This window comes from Odontomachus brunneus, unplaced genomic scaffold, assembly GCF_010583005.1.
Source record: "Odontomachus brunneus isolate Ranch 3 - 2012 unplaced genomic scaffold, Obru_v1 Obru_scaffold_069, whole genome shotgun sequence".
Classification (NCBI taxonomy): domain Eukaryota; kingdom Metazoa; phylum Arthropoda; class Insecta; order Hymenoptera; family Formicidae; genus Odontomachus; species Odontomachus brunneus.
In genome coordinates, this window is record NW_022639519.1 from 1,082,334 (window position 1) to 1,108,141 (window position 25,808).

The window sequence follows — 25,808 nt, forward strand, 5'->3', positions numbered from 1 at the left end:
ATTTATCAAGACCTCAATTCGACAGGCGAGACGATAATATCGAGCGAGAACTAGGCATAACGGGCGAACGATTTCTGCGAGAAGTAGATACGACGCGTGATGGTCAGACAAACACACAAAGGTCCCCTTCCTCCTCTCGCTCCCTTGACATTACGTTTCTCTTCCTCTTTCTGCGCTCGGACTTTCCCTTAATTTTAAAAACATCCGCGCAACATCGTTCATCGTGTCCGGATGATCATTGAATCATCGTGAGGACTTCTCATCGTTCTCGATGGCGATGGGAACTCGCGTTTTTGCGGTGTGACCATCGAGTTCGAGCGATTTTCTCGCGAGACGACTTTCCAACGGTATCTGAATAATCACGCGCGACGAATACATAATTACGAGTTCTTCAACTCGCTTTTACAGGAAGAAAATGTCAGTTCGTGCAACTGAATGGAAATCAGATGAAAAATTCGCTGACGAGAAATGACATCTCTGTTACTGCGAACAAAAACATTCGTCTGAACATCCAGCTTTACTGAGATTAGAATTCGGTTGAGACAGCTGAAAACGATTGGCTGAGTAGAAATTCTTCTGCGGGAATCTTTGTTCTTACACAACCAAGTTTTTCAACTAGTCTTTACAAGTAATAGAAAATTCAGTTATACTATACCGAGGAAAGAAAGTGGTAAAGTTAATGAGACCTTGTTTGTGAACGAACAAAATTTGTTGAAACATATGTTTGGTCAATTGAATAAATTATATAATGATTATGCTGTGATGAGAGTTATCAGTTGTTCCAATGATTGTGATTTGCTTAGTAAGGTAAATGTATTCCCGGATATGCAATCCCTAATCCTAAACATTCCTATTATTTTGGTATTTTTAAATAGGAATATTTAAACTTTTAATATAGAATTTTGTGTGTTGAAAGTTTAAATATTTATATTTTAAAACCAAAACAAGATTGTCCAGGATTAAGTGCAGGTCCGGGTATTGGTATTTTTACTTTAACGATATCAATGCGACTTATTGTTCGATAGATACAATATCTCAGTGTAACAGAGTTGACTTTGTCATGGTCCGTCGCTCCTTGACATACGTATAAAATATAATTTTGTATTTTCAATTTCTATGTGACAAGTCGCGCTCGAGTAAATCCGTGAGTATTGATTCGCTGTTGTTATTACGGTGAATGTGACCTTTTCCCTTTCTATCTTCAAAGCAAACAAGTTAACAAAGAACCACACGAGATTCTTTGTCAACTTATTTATCGAGATATCATCGGGTTCGTGTTCACGCGACTTCCGATTAGTCAGAGACAATTCCGTCGCGCGTGGTAACGGGATGACTTCCGCGACGGATATGAAAAGGTGCAGCTGCTGCTGCATCGACGGACAATGCGTCTCACCGTTAACCTTGGCCGGTAGAATTCGTCTTGCTCCTTTCTCGGTTAACGCGGCATTGCTCATAGGAAATCATCGTGCGAGTCATGATCCGATTTCCTTTGCTTGACATTTTAATGAAGTGCGGAGTCGATACAAACGATGCAACATTCACTATCGCTTAATCCCGCGTCTTTGTGTGGTGACAGTCGACATGTAATTCTTATTCGGCCGAGACACTTGCAATGAATATCCTAGAGATTTAAAGCATCGTAGAAATTTTTCTTATTTTAAAAAGCAATTTAAAACGCAAACCTGTCCCTGTCGCTTTGAGATAATTTTCTTCCTGTGAAACGCGCAACGTGTAGAAACTTTCACGTAAACGAGTATATTAAATGAATTTAGAGAACGCGATACAACGATAGGCGTGTGTCAGAGGAACGTTATGTTATGTAAAAGAAACGTGTAGAGGTGTGTACGAAGCCACATAGAAACTAAGCTAAAGGATTTAATATCGCGATACTTAGTTGCCGAGGAGCAAAATGATCACGGCCAATGAGAGGTTTCAATCGCGAGCAGTGAAAATAAATCAGCCTGTTGACGGTGTCGTAAAGTTTCTTTCGGATTAACAGTACACAACGATCGGGACATCATTGCTTACTTTCCACGCGTGGCGTTTACGTTCCATTTACTCGTCATGTACGTGCATCGCTCAGTGGAGCGGAGAAAAAATCTTACGGACCGTAAAAATGAGCGAATACTCAACAGCCAGACGAAGCAACGAGGAGAGAAGCCTGACAACAATTAAAAACCGCGCCATTCCCAATGATACATCATGCGGCGACAAAAGCGAGCAATCGAGACGGCGTCATCGCTGTTGTCGCCGTGCGACCTTTCACTTTTCTCTCATGATCCTTCTGTATAAATCGCGTGAAACCGCCCACAAAGATAATCCGCGGAAAGTGGAACTTTTTGCAACCTTGAACTCGGTCGTCACGTCGTTTTTATCAATAATTGCAACGTGAACGACTTTGCACTTACGCAATGCAAAAAAATATGTAATTATAATGCACCCGCGACGCAAAATGCAGTTCATTTTAGTAATTTGTGCTATTAACCATGTATTTACGGCTCCATATCGAATTTGATTCGACATAGTATTTCGTGTCAGCCCGTCCCACACTGAGAGAAATACTTGAAAATTTATTGCTGCGAAATAAAATTTCTGTGAATGAACTCTATATCTTACAAACAAATTTTTACGTATTTTTTTCAGTGTATGTCGAGGTTAACTCAACATTCGATTTGTTTCTTCATTTTGATATTTTACATAAAAATATCGTACAGAAAAGTTGCACGATTTTTTTATGCATATCATTTCACTAAAATGATCTATGATTATTGATGAAATTTTTCTTAAATCAAAAGATAACTATACAAATTAAATCAAGCGATACTGCACACAAGTTAAAGTAAACTAAACATAAGTATACAATACTCTGCGAGAGTAACGGAATTCACGCGGCTGCCGGCTGCAATGAAACAGTGAAATAACTAGAAGTTATTTTTCGTGAGAAAATAATTCTATCCCCAGGTTTGAATGCATTCACTGTGTTCAAACCTGTGCTTCAGAATTTTTTCTCTCATTGAGGATACGATGAATTTACGAGAAAGATTTTTGTGGATGTGCACACACGTGTCGCGTTGTTTAAAAATACATCGTTGACAATGGTTCCGTTGCACAATCACGTATAACGGAGATAAAAACTCGGCAATATAACAACTATAAAATTATGCTTGTGTTCTACCGGTATAATGTGGTCATAAATGTTTCTAGGAAGATATATATTAATTATAATTTTAGATAACTGGTCGTTAAGTGTCTGCCGAGATATTTAGAAATATCTCGAGGTAATACTTAGAAACAAAAAAGACTAACATTTCAGCATAACAATATAAAAAATATCTGAGTCGAATATCAATATGTAATATCTGAGTCGAAATTTTAATCCTACTTTCAGTCTTACTATTCCATTTAACATCTATTTTGATACTCTAAAATCTACATCAATTTCTTTTGGTTCTATTTAACTTACTCGAGTCGAAATTTTGATCCTACTTTCGTCATTATTTTATTCCACACTTATTTTGATATTCTGAACTTATAATATTTACCTATAATTTATTTTGACGCTAAAGAAAGTGAAAAGGGAAATTTCAAACATCGTCAGAATAAAAAATTAATAGAAATAAAAATTATATCATTAAAATTAAACCTATTATGCTCTCTCTAACTTAGTTCCTACTGCATTGTAGAATTCAAGGTCCAACATAGGGCCAAAATCTCGACTTGGGTAATATTTCTCGGTATTTTTTAATAGTGAGAAGAGTGAGACGAACGTTAACGTTTCCTAAGAGGTGCTAAATCGCAGCAGCGACGATGCTCCCAGCGCGAAACGATGCGATGAGAGCGTGAGAGTTCTTCGGAATTTCACACGTGGTCTTAAATGTTTTACGTGAGCGCGAAGCGTTAATAAATCCCGCAGCTTCAATTATATAACGCGAGGTCATCGACCTTTCGCACGAAGCTTGACAATAGGCACCCTCGAGTCTTCACATTAGTCACTGTATGAGCGTGTGTCAGTCTGAGAATGAAATTGAAACAAACTGGATACGCCAATTATCCCTTATTATATTGCATATCTTTCTCATACTCCACAATAATAGACACTGAGTATGCTAAAGGTCGACTTTTCGTAAGAGTAGGCGGAATTGAGCAATGCGATGCATGTTTAACATCCGTAGCGGTTCACTCTTCGTTCACACGTGGCCATTTTCAGTTTCGAAAGTGCTCGACACGCGACGCGACGTCCGCAAATGATAGCTAATTGAGATGAGAATAATTGCATCCGAGATTATTGGCAATTACTGGAGGAAACAAGACAGAGAGAGAGAGAGAGAGAGAGAGAGAGAGAGAGAGAGAGAAAGAGAGAGAGAGAGAGAGAGAGAGACCTCCTTTCCTCTAGCGAAAATTCGACAAAGCGACGAAATAGGCAGGTCTCCGGCGAACATAAGCGCGTCGCGATTGCGGAGGTGGTCAAGGCCCGCGTCGTATCCTTCGGCCGATGCACGTGGCGTTATGCATTTTAACGCACGCACACGAGGTGACCTAAAAATGGACGGTAAACGGGTCCTCTTTTTCGTTGCGTTGGCGCCGAGTAAACTCACACACACATCGATTTGTTCATGAACACGTTCTGTGACCAATAGTCGATCGTCTCTCGTGTTCGCGGCATCTAACCTACTTAAACGCCTCGCTCTCTCTTAACGTGACGTCACTGAGTGCCATCGCCGGTAACTTAAACGAGACCCTCGATGGAATCGCTTTGTATGCGTATCCATAGAGATATTACCGGACCAAAACGCTGGCGAAGGCCATCAAGGATTTTACGGAGATCGCCCGGCTCGGATGACGCGAAGAGATCTGTGTTCGATTTGAATCGTTAAATCATCTAGCATATTTTATTTCATTACACACGCCTGTAAAGACTCTCGAATCCAATGCATCGGCAAATGGATCGAGTCGTACAATTTACTTCATGGCCGTCTACAATATACAGAGTAAGCTTGGCGTAAGTTGGAATAAGAAATAAAAATTCGTTTCGCTTACGCGCCTATATTCCAATTCCCTTACACCAGAGATATCTCTTTTACTTAAGAAGAATACTTCCGGTGTAAGGAACTTGTAATATAAGCATAAGTGAAATAAATTATTTTTATTTCTTACTCCAACTTGCGCTAAGCTTACTTCGCGTATCGTAGATCGCCATTCAGACTCTCGTCTGATTGTGCCGTCTATACGTACTGCAAACGCGTCTGAGTAGGGTACGTTGTTATTTACACGAAATTGCAATTATCGATAATTGTTACTCACTTAGCCAGCGATTAATCGTATGTAGACAGTTTCACGAGAATATAGCAAATGGCATGAAAAAAATAAGGGTTCATGTAGCGGATGAGTGATTCATTGCATGCGCAACGCCTGCGGGTCGCGTTACATCGAGAAAATGGGCGCAGCCAATTTTATCGGGCGTTGCGCAAAGCAAAGTACGAACATTTCTTTCGAACCGAGGCGTCACGATCGTGGGAGAAAGTTCTTTCGCAAATATATAACGGCTTCCTTACGTCGAGAAGCCCATCGTCGATAACGTATGCCGCGGACGGCCGAATCGTCGAGTACGTTGACAGGTGACAACACGTAATTGCGTAATTGCACATGCATACGTAAGTATTCTCGTGCTGTCATTGCCAATATTACGTTATGCTGCAGCTCGAGAGGTACTTTCAGACCTTTACTTGGTTCACTCGGATTAATTACTCTCTTACAGTGTATCAATCAAAAGCTTCTGAATGAATTAGTATACAGGAATTACATTCACCAATGATCAGTGAATGTTCACTGATTTTCAGTGAAAGCTCGAGTCGAAATTTTGGTCCTATGTTAAATCTATAATTGTACACAGTAGGAGCTAGGTTTTAGCAAAGTAGATTTAATTCTAATCAATTTACTCCAACTTTGACTCTGATAATGTCCGAAATTTCCCTTTTTACTTTCTTTAGCGTCAAAATAAGTGTCGAATGAAATAGTAAGGCTGAAAGTAAGATCAAAATTTCGACTCACACTCCCACTTTACCGCACATATTTATTTTTCTTATTTGTCACTGATTTTGACTAGTAGAAGTAAAATTTCACTGTAAAATCTGTAATACACAAGTTCTTAGTATACGCTATCCAAAAAGATATAATTTTATTCCTAACGAAAATCCTCTTATGTATGGTCTCAAGAAGATTTTTCTAGAACTAAGGAGAACATATTTTCCAACATCCAAAAGAACTGCAATTACAAGATGCTATTTGCTGTAATGCCATACTCTTTTTCTATTGAAGTAAATGCTACTTTTTTTTAACTATTGATCGAAAATTTTTTAGATTTTATTGTAACTCTTTTTCTTTTTTTGAGTCAAGAGGAATATGTTTATTTCGAGTAGGATGCTTTTAAAAAAAAAATAAAAAAAAAAATTTCTATTAAGAACAACTTGTACTGCAGATAATAAACTGAATTCCTTTAATTTCAAGAATATTGTGTTTGGAATATTTTCCTCCTGCACAAATAAAAATTTACCAATTGCAATAAAAATTTAGCAAATAAAAGAAATTTTTTTTTTCAGTTTTAGAATCCTCTTGAGGCTACATATAAAAGGATTTTTGTTAAAGATGAGATTATATTTTTTTCGATATACCAGATGAAACTTTCTGCGCATATGACAATGAAATTAATGGCTTCCATGTGCGCCAACGGCGCCTTGCGTGCAATATCTGTGTTCGCAAACTACATCGATAATGAGAATAGATTTTACTGATTGCAGTAGTTATAAACTGAATCACTACTTATAAATATAGCGTTTCAATGTAAGAATGCACTGATTATACTTTAGAGAGTAAGGTGTGTCTGGCACTTGCCAGACAGCATACTAATCGAATCATTTCGAGAATTCAAAGATGTAGTTGTTTTCCACAATCCGACAACTCATTTATATTGTAATTCCGCATATCCTTGTAGTGAATTGATCGGGATATATGAAACGAAGAGTAGCAAAATAAAAATCTTTTATCATGCATGACACACGTGATGATAATAATGCAATCATGTTATCGTCACGAGCTGCGAAAAATAGAATAACATAAAGAAGTAAGTAGTGATATGAATGACGTAAGAAATTTCAATTGCTCAAAAAAAATTACAATAAAAATGTTTCAAACGTCAGTATTCATTAAAAGATTAGCATCGTAAAAGTTAAATGATATGACAATTGCACGCGTGTGCAAACACATTGCAAACGCTCAAGATTTTAATAAAGGCGTAAAAAAGACGAAGATATATTCCGTGACGGAGAAACCGGACTATAAAAACACTTCTGCATGCATTGCGCGCATGATATAATGGTCAGATAAAGATTTCCTAATTCCTGAATTTCTCTGTTTCGAATTCCCGTCCACGTACTGGCGTACGCGACGTATATCCAATATTTATAAGGACATTTTTGCCTTGGATACGTCACTTTTATCGCGTACACACTCACATCCGTGTTATTTGCTAGAACTTCGCACAAACATCCTGGCGACACGAAACGAAAAATGCGCGAGAGAAGATGCCTCTTATTATTTCTTCATTGAAGAGTCACGCATGTTTATCAAGGGATGGCAGTGTCTCGCGCCAAACGTGATCAAACAGACTACGATTACACGGTTAGATCTCATAGAAATTTTTTCATTGATAAAATCGAGTAAATATCAACATTGGCTGATGATAATCTAAACGATACGGAGAAGCGGAGAAAACTATGCGAAATTTCAATTTAACGGTAGAATAACAAGATTTAATATTCATGCTGCGTGACTTATACAACAAATTCAAGTCGATGATGCGAGACGATTGTAAACGCATCATTGCCGCTCTTCGACACCGAGATCGAACTGCTTCTCTGTTCTCATACGCTTTTCTCCATGAAGCTCTTTCGAGCAACGTGGAGGAAGCGAATGTGCGTGTAAGAAACGTGAAGCGATTCTCACGTGTAACACGTGCCGATGTTATGAGTATGTATTCACACGCTCCTCCTCCTCCCTGCGAGACAAAGCCCACGCGCCAGTCACGGATACAGTCAATACCGTTGTTATGCTATACAGGGTGTCTGACAATTGATTACACACCCCGTTATTGCAAGTACAACTCATTAAACTGGATACAACATTCCTCTATCGTTTCGCAAACCATGTAAAATTTTGAGCTATTAATTAAAGAAGATTGACGAATGATCACAGACGGCAGATGAGTCGTGATAGCAAAGTTTGCCGTCGTGTATTTGAACATTAGATTAAACTGAACAAAAAAGTCCTCTACCATTTTGCAAATAATCATGCAGATTTTTAATTATTAATCAAAGAAGATTTGTGCGTGATATCGCGCACAATCATGCACCAACTTTCTTTAATTAATAACCAAAGATTTACGTAGTCATTTGCAAAATGGTAGATGACTTTTTTGTTCAGTCTGACATAACGTACAAGCGTACACACATACACACACACATACACACGACGGCAGCGTCGCCATCATACAGCTTCACTAATTTTCCTTTTTTAATAACTCAAAATTGTACGTGGTTGTTTGCAAAGTGATAGAAGAATTTTGTGTTCGTTTTGACGAATTCTATCTGCACACAATAGGTGTGTCATTAATAGTCAGACGCCCTGTAGATAGTGTTTTGTATGCATGAGCGCGACGCAGTTATGGCTTGTAATTACATGACGTGGGTGTGTATAGTGCAGTGTGTAGTTCTTGCGTGATCTTCATTTATCGCTGTATATTATTTTTATCGTCGTCTGCAGAACGACCTCGTCTGGAAATTCTACTCGTCAGATAAAAATGCATCTATCCCGATTTCGACATTGGTTTTTTGCCTGCCGAAATGGATTCGCGTATTTGATAGACTCTATTCGAAGTTTCTCAAGCACCGCGTGTGTAAATTTGTCGATACTGTTTCGGGATCCCGTTCGCCGGAGTGAAATCGATCTACTTCAAGCACGAGTTTCATTGAAATAAAGGGTGCCGTTCGGGAAACGCGCTATCAACGTTATTCTATCTTCATCGTTCATTAGATGTACAATAAGGATAGAATGACGTTTTAGCGCTACATAGCTTAAAATTCAACATTGCAAAACAAGTGGTGGCTAATATTACGATTCGAATAATAGTTGCTATTCATAAAAAAACTGAGCCGGGTTCATGTGGGGTTTGCAAATTACGATTTCATCATTGAATTACTGCTCAATTTTACAAACTATATTGTGATAATATTGTGCGCATGACCGATAACGAGCATGCTGTTTACTTGGCACGATGCTATCGTCGCCATAACTATCGCGCTTGTTTATAAAGGACATAAGATTTATTACGCAGATTTTACGTAAGTTCTAAAGACAAAACATTGACGTTATCGTGTGTCATTTGTGACGATCACTTAGCTCTAAAAAACTCGCTTTACCTATATACCGCGGGACGAGCAGCCGAGTGTGAGAGGGAGGGTATCCTCATTGAAAAAATTTAATTGACATCCGTGGAGAATATCGTGTAGACGCGCTGGCTAGTAAAGAGCACCTGTACCGAAGTCACGGTTCCGATACGCGGAATGCAATTGGATACAGCGCGTGCACATCCGGCGTCCGCTATCCTCTCCTCGATTAAAAGTCGCGCCACCCGCGCGATAGATAAATCGGTATTTACCGATTAAACAGATGTATACAGAGATTAGACAAAATCATGTGAACACCAATATTACATAAATATTTCTTTGTGTGTTGGCTGCACTGACCAAACAAAAGTTAAGGTTATCTTTTGCTTCTCTTTCTATCGTCTGTTCTCTATTTTATACGCCAGTGTATTAGGCTAGTGGCACATAGAAAAACTTAAGCAGTAAACCGTAAACATTAAGCAAATTGACCAATCACAGTCGCTAATTTTTCTTACGGTTTAAGAATCAACGATTGTGATTGGTCAATTTGCTTACTGCTTACGTCTTATTGCTTTTTCTGTGTGCCACGGCCCTTATATTTATTCCAACGGCGGTTAGTACGAGCAGTCGATGAAATGAGCGACATGTCAGACTTCCAAAGGGAACAATTCGTCGGAAGACTTTATCGGCGAAGAATAATGGCCGAAAAACATAATTGACTGACAAAGATAAGGTCGAGCACTAATAAGAATTGTGTCCAAACAACACAGAATTGCTGCAGCAAAGTGACAGCAGAGAAAGCATTTGATATCCATCCCGAATATTCCGTTTTTACAGAAACATTCCCCCAAGAACTTCACCAAGCCAAGTTAATGTGAAACAATATATTGTACTTTTTAGATGTTCACATTATTTGGTCTATCTCTTGTAGATCAATTATCGCGATACGTTCGCGCTCGCATGAGAGAGATCTCACATAAGAAGATAAGATACTTACGAATCTCGAAGTGTAGTGTAACGAGTGCGCTGGTGTGATAAAAGTGCACGCCGTGCTTGGCTGACGTTCAAACGGCCGACGCGAAAACGGGACGTATCCTCCGACTGAGAGATGCAAAGGAAGAAGGAGAGGGCGAGAAGAGACTTGCGCGCTGACTTGTGTCCGTGAAGGATTGTTAATCCCGCGACATCGCGCTGGATCCCGGAGCCTCTTCGTCGTTGCTCACGTCCGCTTCACGGAGATCATACGAGACCGAAAGTCGCCCGGCGCGAACGCGATACATGCGATCACAAAACGTTTCTTCCCGTTGGCACGTCCGCCGCGTACGAACCGTACCTTTCACGCCGACCGCACGGCGTAAACTGAACGCAGCCGCAAGCATGCGCCCGCTCGCGTGCGCGCTCCCGTCCGCCACCCACGCGACCAATCGGCGAGTTGCGCGGTAGAAGTTTGAGTTTGAAGAGAAACCTTGCGCTTGCCTCGGAAGATAAATGCATGGTCGTGAATAATTCTCGTAGAGGAAGCGAGCGTGACTTAATATGGATTTGTCGGGCAATGTCGCGGATGAGCGATTGTTTATTATCGTGGCTAATCTTTGGATATGACTTGTCTTGACCGAAATGAGGATGTTCAAACATTTTTAATAGAAATTTGGCATAATGCTTATACTGTATTCTACAGCTCTTATTTTGAAATTTCTTTTTTTGTCAGTGTGTATAATAGGTGTAAGTTTTTAGATTTGTAGTCTGAGGCTTAATTTCTAACAAAAAGCCTCTTTAGCTGCTTTAACAGTTACAATTTGGTTGCTTAAAACTTAGGGATTATGACTTCAAGTGACAATGAAAAACATTTTTAGCAAAAAACGTTTTTATAGAAAATTACGCCACAGTCTTAGAGCACAAAATTAACAGCTTACTATATCTATTGTAGAGCCGAATTTATCAATAAAAGTGCTTCTAAAAGTATTTATAAACTAATAAGAAAATTTATAAGTTACATTAACGGTTAATTTTTCAATACTTTAAATTTAGATTTACGTTTGAGTTCCGTTCTAATAATGTGCGTTTGAATTTAAATCTAAGTTTAAACTACTATTGAAAAATCGACACTTATAAATCGGCATTATAAAGGTACTTGTATCGATAAAACAGAATATTCGAATAAATGTTGATTGTATTGTCTTAGTCGAAGACACGAATAAACATTTTGATGCCAATGCGATTAGATGTTAAATTTGTTTCTCAATATTCTATATTGAATTTGTAATTGTTTCTTGAAAGGAATATTTCGATTATGGAATATTTAGTTATTTTTAACTGAGTAATTAATTTTTAAACAAAGTTATTTTTAACAGAGATAAATTTTCTCGACAATATTCACACAAAAGAGACAAGGTAACTTAAGATAAAAGAACTTCGTGACAATCGGCATGAATCATTCTCTATATATTGCATCTACGCAAAAGACAGCGCCTTCAAATTAGCGTATTAGTCGCGCTACAATAATCGATCAAATGTGTACGCGTAATTGCACTTAATACGTATTACGTCGTATCGACATTGATACGGAATTCGATGATTAATACGATCCTGGTTTCACAAGGTTAAACTGGTTAAACTGACATAGAACTGTGCTAATTCTAAGGTTTGATGTATCGTGAACATCTTCTCTAATATCCTTCAGTAATAATAATGTTCCGGAAGGATCTAAAGTCCCTATTTAAATTTTCCGCCGTCGTTATTTGCTTCCGAATATACAATTTCATTAATTCGTGACATGTGGATTGTGTCTCTCAACGTAACCAAGTCGAATCGCGCTCGTACTTTCTCGTTATTGCCCAAAGATGACAATACAATGAGCATTGTGCACATTTCTACAAATTTTATATAATCTATAAACGTCTAGGTATAGTATCCGATATAGTATCCGATATTTCCGGAATGGAGCCGTGTCTTGAATCAGCGATGTGCCGACGTTTCGCAAACGTTGCAGTTTGCATCATTAGGGCTGAGAACTTTGATACTTTCAGTAATTGCAGTTAATTGTAAACGTTGCAATTAACTGCAACGTTTGCGAAACGTCGGCACATCGCTGATTCAAGAAACAGTTCCATTCCGAAAGCTATACCTAGACATTGTATCAATGGCCGTGAAAGCCTCAAATCTAATCTATAAACATATTTAAATAAAAAATAATATCTCCAATTCGTAAAACGAAGGGTGGTTTTTGACCCAACTCATCAATTTATCAACAGAGGTGGTTTGATATATGTGTAATATATTTTGTTAACTTGAAGATGCCAAGTACCGTTCACGATCATGATATAAATGTCGAAAGACGAGTTCTCACATTCTACGTCCGGTTTAACGTTGAACCAAGCAAACTTAGATTCACCGTTATAACTTGCTACGGCTCAACCGTCTCGCGAATGCTTCCTAGAATTGGTCAGCCGGATATTCCCAGCTTTAGACGTTCCATAATCTGTGTGAAGATCTATTAACGACGAAAGGGGTGTGTAATTTGCAATAATGTTATGGCTATAATTCCGTTTTATTCTATTATCGATCCGAAGTTACTTTGACTATAAACCAAAGCGACTTGAATGTATAATTAATCGTATAGAACGGTTCTTTCGACAGTCTATTATTTGTAACTATATAATAATTATGTAGTCAGTAACAGAATTCATACAACATGACGCTCTATTTAGAAGTATTCTCTGAAATAAATCGTAAATTCTCGTTTCATCTCAAAACTTCTGTTTTTAACACTTGGATCTGCAGTTAATTACGATTTCGTGGTAATGGAAGACAACATTGTCAATGCTGTTTTTATTTTGATTAATAGGTGTGTAAAATATGTAGCAACTCTCGCGCCTGTTTCTATGCAACCCGAACGCCACTTCGCATCAAAGAATCATTTCATGTGTGCTCAGATGCAAAGAAGATTTATCGTAGAATAATTACAATAAGCGATTATGAATGCAAAAATCGTCTTTAAATCTTTTTTCAAGTTTCCTAACAAATCTGGAAATACGTGAAACAAAAATTTTTTTTTCGTTTAATACTAGTGGCGCTAGCGTACTCTCTGCGGATAGTTCAGATATCTATTTTCGCATTGAGTCGACATCTTTCTGTCGGTATCTTTCGTGGATAGTTTTGGTATCTATTTTATCGTTAGCTCAAATGAAAATTTAGTTAGATATTTCGGTCTATCGCCATGAAGAGGCGCTGCAAAATTATCTACAATCACTCTACTCAGAGTTTGGCCACAACGCGCGGTTGTTTCGTCAAGATCCTGCAAGAGAGATATATTTTCAATCTCTCTCTTTGTCTATTTTTTTTTTAACTTAACCTAACTTACTGTCATAGGTGTACTGTGATTGGATATTACGTGGGATTTGACGAAACATAGCGGACCAATCAAAAGTTATTCCTTTATGGCCAAACTCTGATTAGAGTGACTCTAATGTACAAGTATGATCTATTAGATTGTATACGGAAAAGAAATTTGGCTGGATCAACCAAATTAATAAAAAAAGTCAATTTTTGCATTTTTGCAAAAACACGAACTATCCAGAAGTTCCGGTTGAAGTCACCAGTATGTATCTAAATTACACTAAAAAAAATAATCAAAGATTTATCTGCGAGATATAAAGTTTATTTCTGTCATATAAGATTCAGTTTTGTGAAATAAAGTTTACTACAATAAATAAATTTGATATTCCACAAATAAATATTCAAATACTTTTTTCTCAGAGTATATCAAGATTTCTGTCTAACTTGAATAGAATTCTGATAACTTTGACCTGAAATTTTGAATCATTCATACTTCACTAGAATTTGATTAATTCGACTAAATCTTTTTCTCCGTGTAGACCTTAAAGCGACGCGTAATATATCTTTTTTACTCAAAATTGCAACATTATAGTGAAGAATTTTGACTATCATTCTCATACGCGAAAGTATATACCGTAAATTTATGAATTTTGGAAAAATATAATATTCTTTACTTTCTACGCGTATTTTCATTGCATAAAAATTACGTTATTAATATTAATGTTAAATTATAATGTGTGGACGAAATGAAATTCTTTAAAACAAATTATCCGACACGAATATTGCATATAATTATATCATCAATGTGAAAAATCAATGTAATCCTTCGATCTTTAGTTTCGTCATTAAAATGACTTTCAATATTCGCGATGGAATTCTATTCGTGATCTTACACGTCGTGTAATATACAGAAGAGCGTTCGAAGATTTCTAGTCGCTGTCTCTCGGTAGAGAAGATTTTTCGAAACAATCGAGAACACAATTGAAGTTGCACACTGACATTTTGAGATACGTGATTAGTCACGTATACATGACTAAAATCATATCGAGATACTAATATCAATGCTGACTAGGAAGCAAGCAAGCTCAACCATTTTAACCGATGACATAGAACCGATATATAGAACGTATATATTGCCGTATTTTTTTCGAGAGTCAAAGACGATAGACTCGCTGCTGATACAACACGAGCGATTACTGTTAATCATTTCTGCTGTCGTTATATCGCGGATGAAATTTTTCCATTTCCATTTTTCCGAGGACTCGTCTGAGAACGAAATGCTAAACGACTTAAACAGAAGAGCATTCAACAACAAGAACACGTATCTCGCGTGTGCCGCGTATACTCATTATACGATAAAATATGTCATTTATGGTCATCATAACGGCAGAAATTACCGTGGCACCTCGTAAAGCAGTCGTATTATGGCTAGATACGTTCGATGTGGCACGTGGTAATTTATACGTCGCGTGTTAGATGTGACTGCATTACTCGATAATGTTATTCTAGCGCGAAAAATGCAAGTTATATAGCTGTATCGACATTATGTTGCATGTAATCGAAGGTGTGTTGATCGAAGGTTGAGCATGCGAGCCCGGGAAATACGCATTGAGGGAATTAGCGCGATCCAACTCGAGTATTTATCAAGAATAATGTCTTGAATCAACAAATGAAGCATTTGAAGCAGTACTCACCGGTGGAATCAGCTTCAGGCGATCCGCGATCCACGATCCGCGATGAAATGCGCGAACAAGACTCCATTTGCGAACAAACACTCGATGAATCAGAATTACGTGCGCGAAATGTTTAATTTTTTCCGCGATACGTAAGCTAAATTACAAATCAAATTTGATTCGGAATTTTGCGTAACTTGCAGATATAACCGCACAGAGAAAAAAACTGTTTTTTAATAACCCTCAGTTATCAGAACTGAAATACAGAATAATTTAATGATCGTCAAGAAAATAAATCAAATAGTTATCGTTGTAAATTACACTTCTTATCATTTATCATTTTAACAAACATATATTTCTTAAGATACAAATCACATTTCTCGTCTATTTAGGTAAAGTTAGTTACGTCTCTATTACAAAGATGTGTTGCTTGAAGCAGTAAATTGAAGTAACAAATCATTTGTTCCCACTACGGGGTCAATTGCCGTCCCATATCAACAAACTATTTGTCGCGGGTACTGATATTAGATATTTTGTTAAATTAACCAAATTTTTTGTCAGTGCAGGAATAAAATTCTATTTGCAGTTTAGCGTATCTACAAGTATATACTGACGAAGAAATATGGAAAATTATTCGCGGTATAAAAGTTTATTTCGCAGAAATTTTGTTTCGCAGAAGTAAATTTTATATCCCACAAAATAATCAATTTTTTTTTTCTCAATGCATTCGCTCAATGCATTTTCTCAATGCACTTGTAATCATTGTCTGAAATCGACTTAAGTGCAAGACCTGTTGCAAATGATGGGACGCTCGATTGATTTCTCGGCGTCGCGTATCGTAATTAAACGCGATGAGCTAATTAATCCTTTTCTTTGTGTCCCGAACAATACGAGCGCACGAGCAAGTAGCCACGAGCTGCAAGCGCATCCTCGTTAATTACGTCAGAGGAAGGGAGATTGTAGGTCTCGGCGCGCGCTTATTGAGTGCATGGGTCAATCATTTAATGGCTGTCACGTCTCGCACATGAGTCGTGAGCTCTGTGGATTTTACGTCTTACGGATACATATAATTGATAGTTCAAGCACCTTATGCCATATCACGCGATACTATGCTAAAATCTCGGTTGATTGACGCACGATGATGCACCGGGGTCGTACTCGGCGGTTCTCAACAGCTGCTAAGCGATAATTATTTCATTTGCGGCCGCCCCGCGGCAACTATATTATATAGGACTAATAACAGGAGTACTCAACCTCGCGCGAGTCACTCTCGTCTTGGCCGCTTAATTAGAGACTTAATGGCGAGTCGTTAGCGAAACGCTCCGCGTTCGGTACCAAGTAATCCGGGCTCGTTGAAAGCCTAATCGCACGTTGCACGCGCGACAATACCAAGAAATTCCGAGGAACACCGATTTAAATAACTTCTTTTTTCGCCGCAAGCAACGAGGATCCGTTCGATTAAACTTGACAAAATGTATGAAGATTATCGTCGAATGTATATTGAGAAAAAAATACTTGAAAATTTGTGGAACAAAAGTTTATCTCACAGAAACACATTTTATTCCGTAGAAATATACTTCACTTCATACAAAAATGAACTTTATATCCTACAAATTTTCAAGTATGCTTTTCTCAGTGTATCTCATCACCGATGATGATGGAAGATGGTATTATTGCTACTTGTGACTCGAGACTTTGATGACGTGCAAAAGATATCTACAACTGCTGACGCGCCGAATTGCGCGTCACTGCATCGTTTAATTCCGAGTTTTCCGGCGCGGTCGCACGCGGTGTGACACGCGGTCGGCGTAGTCAGTCAGTCTCAGGGGGAATTACATGCGCGCATAAATAAATTATATGCTAGATTACGATGCTATCTCCGTCAAGAGCGCTATTATTCTATAAGATGCACGAGAACATAACGATACTCTCGCAAACCCGTCGTCCGTACCCTGTGTTTTATTCATCACAGGCGATTGCTACCAAGTTTCCACACACGTATGAGATTTTCGTTTTCTCCTGCCGCTGAACGTAGGGATTGCGCAGGGCGCTACATGTGCGCCGCGCGCAACCGTCAAATAATAAACATCGTGGACCTTTTAGAACGTGCAATACGTCCGCGGAATAAAAGTCGCTGAAAGAAATACGGAGAGCGAGTCTTGAACGTGAGGATCGAACTAATAACGAGCAAATTGCGGACGGCGCGTTGCGCAATGCAGCGCAAAACGCCGCGCAACAAGACGCGCGTTCGGGATGTTGATCGCGCATTTGCATTGCGCAAAAAATGTATTTCAGGATCGCGTCTCGATGATCGGATTATTATGCGCGATACCACGTGGAGATCACGTGCCGGCTCGTGCCGCAGCTCAGCCTATTTCGGCCTTCGAGAGACCCGGTTACGAAGAGATCACGACGACGCAAGTGGACAAGGTTGGACGTGCAATAAAAAATCCGGAGAGATTTGTCTTTGTTAGTTAGGAATCCGCGAAATAGAGGGAGAAGCGGAATGTTGTGTCTCATTTTATAGGTAGATAGATAGGCTAGTTAAGCCTGGGGCACGATAGAACCAGTCATTCACAAGTTTTTCTCGGAAGGTTGACGCCTGCCGTCGAGCATTAGCAACTGATGACGTCACAATCATTTCATCTTTTTATAAATGACCGAAACCACTCAGCACGGCACGGTAACGCGAATAATTTAATTGCCTACGTCATGGGCGTCAACTGGAGAGTCGCGTCGATTTTGCCGATTTAACGAAAGTGAGTGAGCGTGTCTGTAGCCGGGACGTTGAGCTTTATGCGTTGATGCACGATATGGCGATACTATTCGCAACGAATATTGTTGTAAGTGCACTGAGAAAAAGATACTTGAAAATTCATTTGTGGGATAAAAAGTTTCCTTTGCAAAAATGAACTTTATATCCCACAAACAAATTCCAAGTTTTTTTTCCTTAGTGGGTGTATGTGACCGAATAGTCGTAAAGTGTGAAAGCAAGGAAGTTGTGCGACTGCATACAGAAAAATATCATTCTATTCTGTTACACGGAAAAAAAAGATTTTGTTGAATTAACCAAATATCTGGTCGAATATGACTGATCCAGAAATTCCGATTGAAGTAACCCAAATTCTGTTTAAGTTAACAAGATTTTTGGCAGACTAACCAAACATGTCTAGTTATTTAACCAAACGTATCTGGTTAAATAACCAGACATGTTTGGTTAGTCTACCAAAAATCTTGTTAATAGAATTCGGGTTACTTCAATCGAAATTTCTGGATCGGTCATATTCGACCAGATATTTGGTTAATTCAACCAAATCTTTTTTTTCCGTGTAAGAAAAGCGATTGTTCACTTCCCTTCTTTTAAGTGCACTGAGGAAAACATATTTGAAAATTCATTTGTGTAAGATAAAAATTTATTTCACAGAAATTAACTTTATCTTACAAAAATAAACTTTATATCCTACAGATAAATTTTTTAGTATATTTTTCCAGTGTAAAATTATCTTCGACAGAGAATATTTTCTTGACAATCAAATCAAAATATACTTATGTGACAAATTCGAGAAAATTATCATGTACCCGAAAGAAGAATTTATTCTCTTCACAAGAATATTATAAAATTTAATCGAAGAAAAAGCTTGTTCGACGCCACAGTGAGAAAAAAATACTTGAAGATTCATTTGTACATAAATACATAAATTTATTCACAGAAATAAACTTGATTTCATAGAAGTAAACTTTATGTCCTACGAAATATGTTCAAGTATTTTCTCTCAGTGTATCTAAGAAAACCGAATTTTCTTTTTAATTTAAAATTCTTGATTGAAATGCCAGCTCACTAGAATTTGAAATGTATTTTGAATTTGATGCTTATGATAAACTCTTGTGTGATTTGCGGATATATAAACTCACGAAATACTGGAAACAAGTAATATTTCAAATGCAGTACGTATTTTTCTGGGTGTATGCTATCGATTCTGCATAATCAGCGCCTATGCGCATATTTTCGTAACGCCCGGCAAAGTGGCATCTTATTCCTGTATGAATAATTTTCGCGACATTGGGAATCGCACACACGTGATGACCACCATTTCACCTTTTATGGGCGCTTAGCATTATCCGGCAGTTATGCCAATGACATTATTTAATGTTCAAGGCTCTCACACGAGAGAGCAGAAGGAGCTGATTCCCAAAATCGAGAGGATAAAGTTCCTAGCAAATGTTTTATTCCCGCAATAACGATGGCTCATAATAATCGATCAATCGTGAATCTGTTCGAGATTTTTGCGACGAGAGCGCACGTCAGGATTAATATTATAATTCAGAAATTCGCCCGACGAAATTATGCATTCTGCATAGCTGAACGAAGAGAGTCGCGAACACGTAGAAATGCTGGGACCCATCTGTTACGCAACGTCACGAGCTGTGCACAAGCGCGACGAAAACGTGGGGGGGAAGTCGCAAATTTCAATCGCGGTGTTGCTTTCCTCGGTGCGATTTACTGGCGAGAGTCGGTAAACACTCAACACACGGACATTGATTGGCGTCGCTTTGTTCCCTCGGAAATGAGGTACGAGAGTGCCACACGGTAGCTCACAAGCCGGCGGAGAGATTGATTCAAGGAATTCCGACATTGTAGCAATCTGTCATCGCGCACAATTAAGCCGTCACAACGGTATTTACGATGGATGCACGTTCGCATCGCTCACGTCGTCCCACTGAAAAAGAGAGGATTAATTACACGTATTCTCCCATTGAGTTGTGTCGGATATAGACTACGGTTCTTTGCAAAACGTTGCGAAGCAGTCATTCTCGCGACAGCAGTGACGGCCGGTTGCAGGAATGCCAATGTGTTAAATACAATCGGCACATAATTCAGTAATCGATGACACTAAAGCCTGTATTAATAGTTATTACTTGAAATTTCACTGCAAATTCAAGTATGTTATTTTAGCTAAATCCCTTTTTATATGTTCCTTAATGTTTTAAGTTACATCATTTAGCACATTCAAACGTATTAAATTATATTTTACATCTCTTAAACGCATGTTAAATAACATAATTTAAAATCGTAAAAAATGTGTAAATAAAACTAAATCAAATGCTTATCTGTTTAAAAATAACACACTTGGATTTACAATGTTGTGCATTGTGAGATACTCAGATATGACATCAGAGTTAGATTTTGACACTTTCATGTGAATCATGTAATATATGTAACATTTGTAATCAGCTGAAAGACTTCCAATTCCAAAGTTGGGTATTAATTGATCAAAATTTTCTTTGATTCTAAAATCGGCTAATCAATAATAAAAATTAATTAATTGTCATATATGTAACCACGAATAATTCTATTGATTGATGAAATTAATTATTAATCAATGTATAATCAATCATATCTCAGAGAGCACAATTTACCAAAAGACGTTCTTTAAATATCTTATGGACGTCTTTAAAATATCTTTTAGTAATTTGTGTTATCTGGAATTAAAGTTTGATTAATAATTAATTTTATCGTTTGATAAAATTATTTGTGACTTTATGTATGACAATTTATTAATTTTAATTATGAATTTGCCGATTATATTTCAGTCAAGGAAAATTTTAACCGACTAATGCCCAACACTGTTAACACTAAATTCAAATCTGAGTATCTCAACTGAGGCGAGTTTTCATTAACAACTATTTTAATACACGTCTAAGTATGTAACATCCCGGAAGATTATATCGATTAATTCAGTAAGAGCTATCGGCGATTAACGTACGCGATAACAATTGACGCCAGGAGGAGGGCAAGCATAATGAATTTAATTGCAGCTACGTTACACAGGATAAGGATTTCATTCAGAAAATCTCGGCGCTGAGAACGGCTGAGCCGCATCATTCAGAAACGGTTTTGCCTGAGTAATGGCTACCGGCAGTGACATAACGCGGCGCATAGTATCGCCTCAGAAAAACAAAGATTTCGACCGCGTTGACCTCGTCGTCGCCACGACGACGTGTCCTTCTCGCTTTCGTTCGTGGAGTCGGAGAGACCGTCGGCGGTGTCTCTGGTCTCTGAAAAACGTCCGCGAAAAGCGGGTTGCTGTCGCGATAATTCTTCTTGAACGCTGTGAGAAATCTCGTCTCTTTTATTTTCACATTGAGGGAAAAAGAAGAAAAGACGGCCGCGGCCTTTCGCGTTCGAGTAAGACACACTCGTTCTCAGGCAAGGTCGATGTCGTAATGCACGACTCGTGCGGACGAACCTCGTGTCTTTTTTTCCGTACGTGTACGAATTATCGACCAGGTGGCAATAATTACAAATAGGTCTTACTTAATACAGAGGGAGAGAGGAAGAGAGAGAATAAAATATTTCAGTAATTGAATCAATTATTTCGTAAGACACTATCTTTTTAATTATAAGTATATATATAAATAAGTATATATTCAAGTATATTTTATATATATATATTTCTTTTTTTATATTTTAACGATGGCTTGCCGCTGTAATGCATTTTTACACTGCAGAAAATACTTGAGAATTTATTTGTGGGATATAAAGTTTATTTTTGTGAATAAATTTTTTATATCCTACGAATGAATTTTCAAGTATTATTTTCTTAATGTATTTATTTATTGTATATAAGTATTGTATCTCCTCTCTTTGTCTATTGTATAATTTAAATAAAATATTAATGACACGTTGATTCATTTAATGATTGTGAAAATTCAAATAGATTTTCTTGCCGATTTTTTTCCCTCTTCAAATCGGTTTCTTTGTTTATCGATTTTTGCGCTTGTCTCTCGATGCTTAGCCGAGTCGATTGACATAGACATTAACGCAATTCTGTTCTTCTATGCATGTTTCACTTAAAAAAATTTTGTAAATAGCGAGCGGGAGTAGAAGCGAGCGAGCACGTCGGCAAAGAGAAGAGCAAGCAGAGAAAGCATGTTCGGGCGTTGAAGTCTCCGACAGATTCCGTTATAGTGTCTCCCTTCTCGCGATTAATCATCTTGGATTGCAATTTTATGGCTTGCGCACGTCGAAGTTAATTTTGCTGACATAACGTCTCTATAATGCCATTTTTGCAACTATCTGTTATAACGCGCAGGACTTGCAGAATACTTCGCTCGCATGAAGCTCTATCGGCTAGACTCGCAATCGAGTCTTTTCTAACGACTCTGTTTCGAAAGAACCTAATATCGATCCTACTCTTTGATTCATCCAACTCACACAATTGCTAATGATTCGGATACTGTGCTGCAAATCATCTATTGTTTAAAATATCTACTTTTTATTCTGGCAAACGTTCCGTCGCGCCTCGACGGCAAGGACGGCTTTACGAAAACGAAACAACGATGGATTCGCGGCAGCCGATTTGCAGGCAACTCGTAAATCGTGGAGCAGCGGAGCGCATTTCCTACCTATTTGCCAGAGTAATATAACGTGTCTAACGTTTATCGAGATGGTAACGAAGAGTACACGCGATCATGCGGTGTGTGCTTGTTTCGCAAACGGGTTCCTCGTACGGAGCGATTCATCCTGGAATTTTTCAGAATTATGCAAACGCCGCTCGAATAACACGTCTCCAGCAACAGCAATCTGATCGAAATTGAATGACGATTTGAATGTAAAATTTGCCAGTTATATCAGAATGATTCAACTCATAAAATTAGGATTTTTAAGCTTTTGTTACTAATTGGTAGTGTATATGTCTTTTTATATAAAACATAAAAAATCCTTATGGGCTAAAATTAATTAAAAACATTTTTTATTTCCTATTAGTTGTACCATTTTTTACTAATTGCGTTTTTTTTATTCATTTTTTCAAGAGTTAAGCTTAGAGAAAACAATATTGTAGAATTTATTTGTGGGATATAAAATACTTTTATGAAATAAAGCTTATTTCTGTCAAATAAACTTTATACAATTTATTTCTACAATTTATTTATTTCTACAAATAAATTTGTAAATACTTTTTTTCTCAGTGTATCAACGAATACACTGAGAAAAAAATACTTCAAAATTTATTTGCAGGATATAAAGTTTATTTTATGTAAATGTTATTTCATAGAAGTGAACTTTATAACTCACCAATAAATTCTCAAATATTTGTTTCTGTATATCTTTAAAAAAAAGAAAATTGACTCTGACTTCTTGAGCGATTGCGAAGAGAATGCTATGTATATTCTTTAAATATCAAACTTTCATCTTTATTTTTTTCGAAACCTATTTCACATGGGTTGGATTATTCTTTCATAATTACGACTAATTTATCTTTCGCTTCAGAGAGAAAATCCGCGAATCACGAGTTCTCTATTTGAAGCATCGGAATCCTGCGTTTAGATATTCAAGAGAATTTCTAACTCTGGATTTCTCGACTCTGGATTTTTCGAACCGCGAGGCACACTCAGGGGCATTAGCCGGGCCATTCTTTGGTGACGTCACGATTGCATCGTGCATGTCGCGTGCATCATGAATTTCTGAGGACGTCGCGGGCGATGCAATGCCAACAGGTTTCTCGGGGGAATTATGCAAATGGTCAATTTAGGCGTCGCGAAAGGTCAAGACGAATTTTGGTGGAAGACACTATTCCCCCTACCCTCTTACTTTTTCTCTCTATCTTTCCTCCCGCGCGAGCCGGACGGAACCCAGGTTTTTTCTCTCTTCTTTTTTTCGAGTACCATCGCGATCAAGGAAAGTGGGGTCTACGGTTTCGTATAAAAACGCATTCGACTCTCATGGCGATCACACTCGAAATCTCATCACGCTCCATCGGACCAGGAAGTTCGAAACACACTCAACAAAATGAAATTCCTCGTGAGTTCTTCATCTATCTTTAGTTTAATCTTCGGCAATTCTCACTCACAGAAAAATGTCATTTCGGTACTGAGAAAAACAATCATTCGGCTTACTTTCTTTTGTCTTAAGTAATGCTTATCTTCAACAAAGAATATTTTCCTGATAACAATCTTCAAATATAGTTATTATAAATTTGAGAAAGGTTCGTTATCGTGTACTCAAAAGAAGAATTTATTCTTTTTACAACAATATTGTAAAACTTTATAAAAGAAAGAGTCGTTGACTCCACCGAATTTTTATTCTAATTTATTCTTGATTGAAATGCTAAACTTAGTAGGACTCCGGATGTATTTTAAATAAATTTGACGTAAATTTTATAAACATACGATACATTTGCAGATATACGAACTCACGAAATATTTGTGACAAGTAACATTTACTTGAATGCAGTATGTATTTTTCTGTGCGCACGAGCCAATTAATCCGTCAAGTTAACGTCATCAAATCAATACCGATCCGTAGACGTCGGTCAAAGTTAATCGAGATTTAACCGGCTATTCGTCTGTTTCTTACAAACATTTTCGTAACACTCGCTAAATCTTCGTAACTTTAGCTTAATCTAAACCGACATTCATGAAGCTCTCCGCCTGTCACGTTCTGTCACGAATGCGCGAACGTTCACTCGCGATAATATTTTCTTGGACTTCCCCGATCGTTACGAACAATAGCTCGTTACGAACCCGTGAACTAACTAACGTCTGACTAATTTATTGACTGGAAAGAATGGAATTAACTGTAATAACGGATCGAACGCTATGAACTAATAGGGAGGCTCGTATTAGGAAGCGGCGAATCTTTAATTACACACCACACACGTATTAACTCGCTTATCTCGAGATTATTTAACATGTACATGATATCTGATCCTTTTCGCAGATCGCCGCGAGACCTGTAATTTTTTTCGCAGCGCAATGTTGAGCGCAAAGTAGTGACTTTTTGCCTTCTGTACTTTCCGACTGATTACATAATCGATTTTATATAATCTGCGTAAAACAGCCTCGTCATTTAATAAACGACGCAACGTCGCTTGATTGAGGAGCAGCCATGAGCTTTTTTGACATTGCATAATACAGAGCAATTTCCAGCATAAATCTTTTCTCTTTCTCTTCTATCAAGTACTCATCACAAGCATCAAATTCTTCTTTTGAGTACACGATAATGAGCTTTTATCAAAGTTGTGTTGAGTATATTTGAAGATTATTATCAAAAAAATATTCTTCGTTGAAGATAAATTATTTAAAAAAAGGAAAGTAAGCTGATCGCTTTTTAGCAGTACACCGATATTTTTCTCTATGTATTATACCGAAAGTGTCAAAATTCAAAATTTCGGATTCTCAGTAAGGAGATGTCGTTTTCTTTTTACTTTTATTATTCTACTGAGAAAAAATGTTTGATCAAAAATTACTATAAACTATGATAAAGAAAACTATTTCTTTTATTTTAAATTCTACTATTATATTACTGATAATAATCTTATATGCACGCTATTACTATTTTACTAAAAAAAAAAAAAAAAAA

The 25,808-nt window shown here is 37.6% G+C and overlaps 2 protein-coding genes across 7 annotated transcripts in view; one reads left to right on the forward strand and one right to left on the reverse strand.

Moving 5' to 3' along the window:
- Nucleotides 1-25,808, reverse strand: part of LOC116846737 (sphingomyelin phosphodiesterase) — a 109,633-nt gene that overhangs the window by 26,324 nt on the left and 57,501 nt on the right. For 4 of the 6 annotated variants that reach the window (XR_004378594.1, XR_004378593.1, XM_032820970.1 and 1 more), the window contains exon 1: nt 10,435-10,806. The exons of the other annotated variants lie outside the window; for them this stretch is intronic. The gene's annotated coding sequence lies outside the window, so the exon portion shown is untranslated. Of the gene's footprint in view, nt 1-10,434; nt 10,807-25,808 lie in introns of those variants that run through there. 6 annotated transcript variants of the gene reach the window in all.
- The window catches only part of LOC116846740 (endocuticle structural glycoprotein SgAbd-1-like), a 2,332-nt gene continuing 691 nt past the window's right edge, over nt 24,168-25,808 (forward strand). The window contains exon 1 of the mRNA XM_032820975.1: nt 24,168-24,248. Coding sequence (XP_032676866.1) covers nt 24,237-24,248 — 12 coding nt within the window. The 5' untranslated portion in view covers nt 24,168-24,236. The remainder of the gene's footprint in view (nt 24,249-25,808) is intronic.